Raw genomic sequence first — 10382 nt, 5'->3', positions numbered from 1 at the left:
TTTTGTATTTTTTTCTTTTATTATTATTATTATTATTATTATTATTATTATTTTATATATATATATATATATATATATATATTCGTATAAATGTTTGACCAGATCAGATTTGTTTTCTCTCCAAAACAAAAAAGCAAAAAACAAAAAAAAAATCAGAAAACACTTTTCCCCTGCTTTGTTTTACGAAGTCGCGCGTCCGCTACGCATGCGTTTATATACGTGTATATGGACATCGTGAGTGCGCGCATCGTATCCCATGTGATGCAACGATATAAAGCCGTCGACAGCCAAACCCGCCTTGGTTCCGTCGCCATTTCTCCTTTCCTTTCGCTTCTTCTTCTTATTTCCTTCGCCTCTAAGGAAGAGGCGATCGAGAAAGAGAAGAGAGCGATAGAGTGCGGGAGAGGAATTGAGGGGTTTGGATTTTGGAGGTACGTAATTGGTTGTCTGTGTTTGCAGTTTTTTTGTTCTGGTAATGTAGGATCAGATCTGGCCCCGATGTTATGGGCATTCGCTGCCGCGGTGTCGGTTTATGTGTTGGCTTGATGATTCTTGAATCGCTGTTAGGGTTTTTGCTGTCTTTCGTCGGATGTAGCTTCGGTAGATTGATTTGGGCTTTTGACTGGCGTTTCCTTCTTGTTTTTGGACTTCTGCGTCTTCTTCTGCTTGTCGTTTCTGAGGTGCTCTCGTGATGGGTCTTCCGTTTTGACATGAAGCTTCCATAGCTTAAAATTGATTCGCCTGTCGTAATAATGACAAAAGTTCTTCATCTTATATTTGGTCTATGAACTCCAGTCTTTCAACAGCAATTACCTACATATCTTGGAATGTTGGACTTATTGGGATGTTTGAATTATTTGTTGAATCACTAGTTAGACAACTTCAGAATAATTTTCTATATAAGTTTAGAACCCATATGATTTCTGCTTAATGTCTTCTCCTCGTTGGTGCATGTCATAAATAATTCCGGATATTTTTTCTGACACCATTGAACAGCAATGACAAAGTCTTTTTTACATGTCTTGATCATAAATGAATGCTGTTATATGATGTTTGAATGGTGCTTCAATCAACTTAACTTGTTCATCTTGGAGAGAGGAATGACATTATGTGTACTTTAACTGAATTGCTTAGTGGTCATCATGTTTTCTTTTCAGATTTTATTTTGGGTCCAACTGAGGCTAATAATTATGGATTTTGGTGCCACACTTTTAAGAACGGCTACTGAATCTGTGGTTTTCAGATTTGGGATTTTTAGTTGGCTCGTCACTGCTGGATCATTTGGACTTCTGGCTGTTGTTTATGTGTTCCTAAAGTTGCAGAGGCAGGCATCCGTGAACTGGGTTAAAGCCGCAGCTAGAGAAAAAAAGAAAGCATGGGCACATCTAAAATGTCCAACTGCGCCTCATGCATGGACAGAAGACTGCTCTCGTAGTGGTCAACCATCCACATGTTTTGTTTGTTTGTATTCATTAGCCTCCCCACAAACTTGTGGTGCCAATGGGACAGGGAATGGTCTCATTCACCGTTGCACTGTTTGTGGTGTTGCAGCTCATTTTCACTGTTCTCAGTATGCCACAAAAGACTGCAAACTTGTAGCACAAGCTGGTGCATCTCATCTGCTGCATCATTGGTCGGAGAGATGGGTGAACTCGGATGAGAACCCCGAGATGTCTTGTTTTTGCTGTTACTGTGATGAACTATGTGGCATACCTTTTCTTGGTGCTTCTCCCATTTGGTGCTGCTTGTGGTGTCAGCGCCTTGTACATGTTGATTGTCATGCCAAATTACTGAAAGAGACTGGTAATGTTTGTGATTTAGGCCCTCTAAGAAGACTTATCCTTTCTCCTCTTTCTGTGCAAAACCCAAATGGGAGACAAACAACTAGTGGTATGTTGAATTCTATCAAGGAAGAGATAATTGCTTCATCAATGAGGGGTGGCTTGAGAAGGCGGCAAAACCGAAGTAAATATGGCAACAACCATCCGGTGCCTTCTGGAATTCCTAATAGTAAATTGCAGAGTGATGTGGAGGAAAACTCGCTATTTGAATCAATGCTTAGAAGGCTTGCTGGATGGAACAAGTCCAACAAAAAGAACAATCAGGACGATGGATCGGCAAATCTTAGAAGCACTAGCAAGGTTCTCTACAAGAAAAACAAGTACACTGTTGATGTTGATGGAATAGACAAGTATAAGGTGGTTGATTTGCCGCAGGATGCCAGACCACTTCTTGTTTTTATTAATGCCAAAAGTGGTGGTCAGAATGGAACTTCTCTAAGAAGGAGATTGAGCATGTTACTGAACCCTGTACAGGTCAGTGTACTTTATGTTGTTTCTTGGCTATTTAATTAGTATTTTCTCTCTCTTTATACACCATATCATGTTTTTTGGTAGTGATGTTTTGGTGAAAGCATATATGTTCTGAATATAGTCTTATTTTTATTTTCTATTTTTCTTTTTTTTATTTTTAAAATTCTTTTACCTTTATATTGTAAATTGTGTGTGTCAAACCATAGTGGTAGATGATCTTCAAGTACGGTAGCATATGTTAGGCACTCCGAGCAAAAAACGGTTCACCAATAATAAAAAACGATGGGAAGTCCAATTGAACAAGGCTCTTGCCAATGCAGGATATACAGATGGTCAATTTTTGCAGAATTATCCTTTGAAGCATAGAGACATTATGTGACTCAAAACTCGATCACCTAGATCATAAAGAAGCAACCTCGTCGGATGTTACATCTCACTCTCTTCACCGGCAAAAATAATTAATTTATAATGTAAATATGTCAATGATTACTATAACAAAGGTTCAAATAAATGTTCATATTGAGTCAACCACAAGTTTCACATAAATAGAAATGCTATATAATATCAGAATATTAAAATGCACTGTGATGTCCACTTATAGTCTGTATGTGTGAGAGAGAGAGAGAGAGAGAGAGAGAGAGAGAGAGAGAGAAGGATTCAAAGTGCAGGGAAGGGAGAGCATGCAGAGGAGAGAGATTGCCCTGGAGTAGCAAGGTGGGATAGGTGAACAATCGCCTTTGCTAGTTAAAAAGTAGTTGTTGGGTTGAAGATAAAGTCAAAATCTTTTCATTGTGACATTCTTACTTGAAAACCTAGAAACACATTTACCTTGTGTTAACTTAGCCTTTTCTTAACAGATTTATATCAACCTGCTAGTTAAAAGGGTTATTGGGCTTGGAGCACCTGCTAGAACCCGGAACTCAATGGCCACTAGTCTGTTATAGCCTGCTAAAGTAGCTGTAAGTTAAATCGCAATATTACACTACTGCAAATGATGGCACATAGCACTATAAGCTACCATAGTGACCATTATAGTGACTGCTATGGTTGCTTTTTAGAACAATATCCTTGTAATTGAAATAATAGGAAAAAGTTTTGTCTTGATTGTTCATGGACAATCATATTTCAAAACTGGATAATTATATTTTTGGATACTGTTATAGCACTTCCTGACCTGAACGAATACATATTCGAAGGAGTATTTGATAGCCTTTATGATAGATCTGTTTTATCAGTGACTTTAACATGGAACACTTACTGTTAATTAAAGTTTGATTGGAATTATTGACCAACACAGTTCTATGGTTTTAAATTAATAGTATTTAATGAATTAGTAGTTCTGCTAATTATAAAGTATATAATCTCAGATCTTTGGATTAAGCGCTATGCGGGGACCTGAAGTTGCATTGAAAATGTTCCATGATATCCGATACTTCAGAGTTCTCGTCTGTGGTGGGGATGGTACCGTAGCCTGGGTTCTTGATGCCATTGAGAAGGAAAACTTTGAATCTCCTCCTCCTGTTGCAATACTTCCACTTGGCACAGGGAATGACTTGTCTCGAGTTTTACAATGGGGAGGAGGCTTGTCTTCAATTGAAGGGCAAGGTGGCTTAGAAGCCCTTCTTCATGATATCGACCAAGCAGCACTTACTATGTTAGATCGTTGGAGTGTCACAATTAAGGAACACAATGTGGAGAAAGGCAAAAATGTAAAGCAGTTGAAGTTCATGACAAACTATCTTGGTATGCTTGCTTAAACTGTTGGCCACTTCGATCAGCAATGAGTTTAGTCTAGAACATTTTGAATTCTTTTCTGTTTCTCTCTTCCACCATTCTCAACTAGGCATTGGATGTGATGCAAAGGTAGCATATGACTTCCACATGACTCGGGAAGAAAGACCTGACAAGTTCTATAGCCAGGTAATTTCTTCAGCCCTTTTTATCCCTTGAGTATTTTCTTTATAGGTGATTTCAGCCAGACATCAGGGTATTCTATTTTATTAACTTTTCTATTTATATTTCTTTGGGGTTATCATTTCACTGGTTGACTTTGCTTCAGCATTATACTTGTCTAGAAGCAAAAAAATATAAGATGGAAGTCTGCTTTAGTTGCACTTAAGCAATTTGATAGATAAAATTCCTTTTATAAGTTGAATTGGCGGTGTCATATAATTGACAACTATTTTGGTCCTTAAGACCCAGTAATGAAGTTTGGCTTTTGTTTTTGAACAATGAGCAATTGTACTTGTTCTGTCTGGTCAAGGTCTAATATGTTCATTTATCTTAAACATTCAACACTATCAATGTAGTTATAATGCTCTCTGCAATACAGTATTGTACCTTTGCTTTTAAAGAATATGCACATGCTTCGTATTAGATAAGCATGTGCGTCGTATTGCACCATGAAACATGAATGTATCCTGCTTTTTTAGGATGACCCCCTACCCTTTGTTCAAAGAGAGGCATTATGCCATGAAAGTCGTCATGATATTTGAGCACTGGCAGTATAAACCTAAACTTTGTGAGAACTTCTGTTAGCTTTTCCAAATTTGAAAGAGCATAACTACAGAAGTGGAAGAAAGGTTTCTCATAGTTAGCTGCATGCTTTATGATGCCATTACTAAAATGATCTTTTTATTTTCATCGAAGCTGTGATCATAATGTAATTATGGGCCTAAAATTTTATGTCTGACTGATAACTATTTTACAGTTTGTAAACAAGTTGCGATATGCTAAAGAGGGTGCCAAGGATATCATGGACAGAACATGTGCTGATTTACCATGGGAAGTAAAGCTTGAAGTCGATGGTCACGAAATTGAAATCCCAGAGGTGAAATTACACTCTTGTTTTCTAGCTATTCCATATTATCTTCTTTAGCGTCTATCTTATTTCACTATCTTTGGCACTTCTCCCAGGATGCAGAAGGTGTGCTTGTGTTAAATATCAGTAGCTACATGGGAGGGGTGGATCTATGGCAAAATGACTATGAGCATGATGATGATTTTGACATGCAGTCGATGCATGATCAAACACTTGAAGTTGTATGCATATCTGGGGCATGGCACCTTGGGAAACTTCAGGTTTTACTTTCTTCTCTTCTGATTTTCATTATAATATTGTTCTTTTTCGGCTATGACTTCTTAGTAAATTTGGAGGAAACAAAATAAGGAAATGATAAAGCAAAAAAGCAAATACTCTTTTTATTAAATAGGAAAAAGAGAAGTGTTGTAGAATCTTGAAAGATTTGGACATATTTTTCATAGGTCATCACAAAGAATTTTGATCTGTTCAATGGTAAAACAGGTAGGACTTTCAAAAGCCCGAAGACTGGCCCAAGGAAAAGTAATAAGGTTACACATGGACAGTCCCTTTCCTGTTCAGATTGATGGGGAACCGTGGATCCAGCAACCTGGTGGCCTTGAAATAATGCATCATGGACAGGTATTTTTCTTTTTTCTTATATGTGCACCTGCTGCTTGCTGCTAATGCTTTCTACGGTAAACATAGAAGAATATCTCTATTATGGATTGCATGAACAAGTCTTTAAATATGTGGATACACAATGTTAGTAACTCCTTTGGATTTCCATAGTACGTGCATTCTACTGTTAATATGTCATTCTGTGGTGAAAAGGAGAAATTTTCTATCTTACACAACCCTCAGGCATTACCATTTACCAAACTTGTTATATTCTGACCAGAAGGTGCAGCTGTTGAAGTGCTTGTATTTACCAAGCTGGTATTTTGAAGCAGCAAATATTAGATAATGCAGTGATTCTGCTATATGCAGAACTATTATGCTTGTTCATACAAAGGTGTTTTTCATCTTTATGAAGTCAGTATTTCTTTTATCTTTATAAATGATTACTGTTATAACACTTGTAGACAATTCTGGGGAAGGGGCATTTGGTTATAGTCGATCTATCGTATGCACTGATTAATTTTCCTAAGGGAGCAATAAATCACTATTACAGGCGTTCATGTTGAGGAGGGCATCTGAGGAGCCTACTGGACATGCTGCAGCGATCATGACAGAGGTCCTTGTAAATGCCGAGTGCAGTGGCCTCATCAATGCTGCCCAGAAGAGAGTGCTCCTCCAGCAAATGGCACTTCGTCTATCCTCCTAAAATCGACTCTCTCATATCAGCTTGTCGTTAGTGCGATGGAGAGCTCAAGAATAAGTCATCCTTCAGCATCACCAATATACTTCTTTAAACCCCTTTCATATGGGTCGTCAACTCAGATAGTTTAGAAAAGATTTTCCCGCAAAAGAATGAGAAGTTTTTTTTTTAATCCTCACATGGTTAGGTTTTCCCAGGTGGGAGTGCAAGTTGAAACATGCCAAATTTTGTACTTAGATGGACACCAACGTATATGAGCTGGATGGATACATGGAAAGGAAAAGAAATAGATAAGAAAAACAATTTTGAGGCTTGACTTTGAGATGGAAGAAAGTAATCCATTCCAGGGATAAACATGATCTCCTTTTTATACTGCATTCATTCATCTGCAAGCATAACATTTCATATCTTTGTTTGAGGAGAAATGGATTTCTTCTACTGTTGCAGACACACTATTCCGCATTCATTTGCAAGTTTTATTATTATCATTATTTGTTGTTTGTTTGTTGGACTTTCAACAAGGAAATCTAGTTTTGCATTACGGAATGCTTAATGAGATTTGTTGACTGACTTCCCAAACCTATGGCTTTGGCATATTTATATACAGACCATCGTATATGGTAGCCATATACAAAATTGATGTCTTAAAGATTAATTTCTAAGATGTCACTACAACATTTATAAACAGCAAGGCTTACTTAGTAGTTCATGGCAGCATAATTAATCTTGTTGAACTAGTAGTTTCACCAAGAAAAATTAACAAAATATTTCAGCCAAAATAAAGTTGGATTTTCATAAGAAGGTTTGCTCGTCTCTTTTAAATGTAAAAATGTATGAATCACACACTTGCACAAATGGATAGTCATAATATTATCATAAACTCTAAGCAAGCAAATATCTACTCTTAATGACTTGCTAGAACATTATGTTAACTCGTTGTTATTCTTCTTTCTAAAAGGAATGTTAATCTCTAAAGAAACAATGCAACGAAACGTGATGGTCGTAAGGTTGTCGAATCGAGAGGGATCTTTTTTAGTGGATGGATGGATGGATGGATGCCAAAATGTGACTTTTTGTGCACATCTTTACGAATTAAAATAGTTCCAATGAGAGTGAGAGCTGCGTTCATGTTCCGGACCAGATTCATCTTGTCCTTCTCAGAGGCCACATCCAGCACGCACTAGTGTTGTTTGCCACCTTGTGGAATATGTGGCGCAAAGATGTCCATGATTTGCTCTTCCCCTCCCCTTGTTGGATAACCAATGCCATTTGTCGCTTGAAAATTGGTACATAATAACATGAGAAATGAGTTACATGATGTGATGAGGTCATAAATCAGAGATCGATGCAGTCATTTCTTATTTATAATTGAGATTGACAACTGTTTATGGAGGAGAGAAGAGTGACCGATCCAATAATATACTAACCATACCATCAGCAAGTAAAAGAACATAGGTAGGAGGATGAGTGCTTATTGCTGTACATAATGAAACAAACAAAAAATAATAACAAGAGAGTTTAGAACCAAAAAAAAAAAAAAAAGAGCATTTTATATAGAACATTAACTCATGTTTATATATATATATATATATATATATATATATATAAGATACATAGAAATTTTTAGTTATTATTAAAAAAAATTTTAAAAAATAAGATAATAATGTTTAACATCATAAGATGGATAGATACAAATCGAAACTCACGAACAAGATTTTTTAAAGATAAAACGTGTTACACTTTGGTACGATAAACACGTTTAACTAGTAGACTTTATAGATAATAGTGATCCTTCTTGTATCCCGCATTGATAAGAGCTTTAATATATTAATTTATATTTTTTTTTCCAATTGAAACAGGAAATGCTATTAGTTTATCTTTAAAAAAACTATATATGTCATGCAATGTGTATATGATTGGAGCTGAGGGAAGAGGTTGTTGTGTTGGGAGCAAGCAAGCAAGCATTGTATGACAAAGAAGCATTGAAGGGGAAAGAGGTGGTGGGAGCAGAATAGAAAGAGACAGGGAATAGATGGTGGCCAGGTGAAGGGAACCTTCAACATCTATCACACCCCACCCCCCTTTGGCCCTTCCCAGAAGCCATCTCCTACCTCTGCACCCTCTCTCTCTCTCTCTCTCTCTCTCTCTCTACTTTCTTGTTCATGCGTGTTAAGAGTTTGTAAAGATATTATTACCATTCATTTCTGACGATGAAGCTTCTATGACTTTCCATCCCCAACAAATCTAAATAAATATCATCAGAAAATTATGTGTTTGGGATTCACAAATCCTAATATAGTTTTTGTTTACGATCCCAACAGGAAAAGAAATCCAACACCACTCATGTCCCCTAAATTTGGCATGCAAAATAAAATAGGATCATGTCATGATTACATATTATGATGGCATGGTGGAGACTGTAGCAGTGCATAAGTAGCCACAACACCAACCTCATATTAAAGGAAGAAAGGATGTTCTAAGGGCTTCGACTACAACACAAACTATATCATGATTTATTAGTTTATCTTTGGCATCATCTAATGTTGCTTCCCGTGCATGGCACACCATTTTTGTGTCACAGGCTTCCTTCCTTTGGCTGCTACAGATGGAGATCCTCACACTCTCGTCGGCTATGTCGTGACACGAGGAGGGGTGTGGAATGTTCCACTCCAACTTTCCTGGATGTTGGAGGTCTGGAGGGAGGGGTCGACCATAAAATGGGATGCAATGCATCCACCCGCAGAAGCCTACACAGGTTTCTCTCTTTGAAAGCAAAGCACCATAAGCACATCTGGTGTTGCCTTTTCCTCTCTCTCTCTCTCTCTCTCTCTCTCTCTCTCTCTCTCTTCTCAGCCTTCTCCCCTACATACATGCATGTGAGCAGCAAAGCATGAGGAGCACGGACAAACACATGCACTCGAGTTCTTCTTTTGCCTGAGGAGATCAAACCTTGTTGTCATGTTGGCTTTGAGGTTCAAGCATGGTCTCCACTCAGACTTTCTCCTTCATGTTTCCTTCTGGTAAGACTCTCCGCTCTCTGTATTTGAGGGGGAGGAAATCAATCTATCTTCAAAGAATTGATGGAGGTTTCGATCTTGGAGTTTATGAAGCAGTATGAATGCACTGCTTGATGGACATTTGCTCGATCCAATATGTGTTCCTTAGAGATTAAATTTCTTGATTAGTTTCTGTCTCACGGAACTGACTATTCTCCTATGGCCAATGCGATCAGGAAACGATTTCTGCAACGGGAGCTCGGACACTATTGCTTAGATTGAGCTCATCTTGGACTCTCGGTTCCTCGTTCAGGGATTCAGCCACCGAGATAGCAGTTCGTCCTCTCGGTTTCAGGGATTCAGCTTCCGATCCTAATCTGGAAAGAACTCATTTGACTTGGTAAGATTCCACATTGAGAATCGTCGTCATTGGTGGGAGTTGAAGACGATGATTTGTCCTTCCCGAGAGAAACTTTGGGACGAGGTAACATCCATGAACGCCAAAAGTTCAGATTGGCAGACAGCTTGACCGAGGTGCTTCGATGGAAGGAAGAACTCGGAAGGATCATCTCGCAGCCGATTCAAGAACCGTCTATAGAGGTTCCACCACCACACCACGAGAACAAAGCCATACATCTTCCCCCTCTAAATATTTTAGTGCAGAATCATTGCTGCTACTTCTTTGCCTCACTGCCTCATTGCTGATACTTCCGGTGATACTGCCTCCGCTGCCGCCGCCACCTCTTGCGGTACTCCTACTCCCAATCGGCATACTCGTTTTGCTCATGATCTTGGCATTTATGCCCTCGGATGTAAGCAAGATTGCATGCCCCTGTGAATGAGTTGTGGATTGTCATCTTGTGTTCATGTCTTGCTTGAATGAGTCTTTTTCCTGTTCATTCCTGATGTAAATGCATAAAATGGTTATGTAATATATTTCTAATCATTCTGTA

General features: G+C 38.2%; 1 protein-coding gene and 1 long non-coding RNA gene across 3 annotated transcripts; both read left to right on the top strand.

The window, feature by feature from the left end:
* Nucleotides 1-294: 294 nt before the first annotated feature.
* On the top strand, nt 295-6818 carry LOC135666003 (diacylglycerol kinase 2-like). 2 transcript variants are annotated; one of them, XM_065177485.1, is made up of 8 exons: nt 295-431; nt 1158-2315; nt 3680-4055; nt 4156-4232; nt 5023-5142; nt 5229-5393; nt 5617-5754; nt 6287-6818. In XM_065177485.1, exons 2-8 carry the CDS (start codon nt 1191-1193, stop codon nt 6437-6439), a joined length of 2154 nt encoding a protein of 717 aa, XP_065033557.1. In that variant the 5' UTR covers nt 295-431; nt 1158-1190; the 3' UTR covers nt 6440-6818. The 2 variants fall into 2 exon arrangements, with proteins under 2 accessions (XP_065033557.1, XP_065033558.1); XM_065177486.1 differs by lacking the exon at nt 6287-6818 and adding an exon at nt 6014-6211.
* A 1515-nt stretch (nt 6819-8333) lies between these two features.
* On the top strand, nt 8334-10382 carry LOC135665999 (uncharacterized). The gene is made up of 2 exons (XR_010509667.1): nt 8334-9453; nt 9666-10382. It is a non-coding gene; the product is annotated as an uncharacterized LOC135665999 (long non-coding RNA).

The sequence above is a fragment of the Musa acuminata genome, unplaced genomic scaffold, assembly GCF_036884655.1.
Source record: "Musa acuminata AAA Group cultivar baxijiao unplaced genomic scaffold, Cavendish_Baxijiao_AAA HiC_scaffold_1059, whole genome shotgun sequence".
Lineage (NCBI taxonomy): Eukaryota > Viridiplantae > Streptophyta > Magnoliopsida > Zingiberales > Musaceae > Musa > Musa acuminata.
The sequence above is the reverse complement of the archived record's forward strand: the minus strand, read 5'-3'. Positions and strand labels throughout refer to the sequence as shown.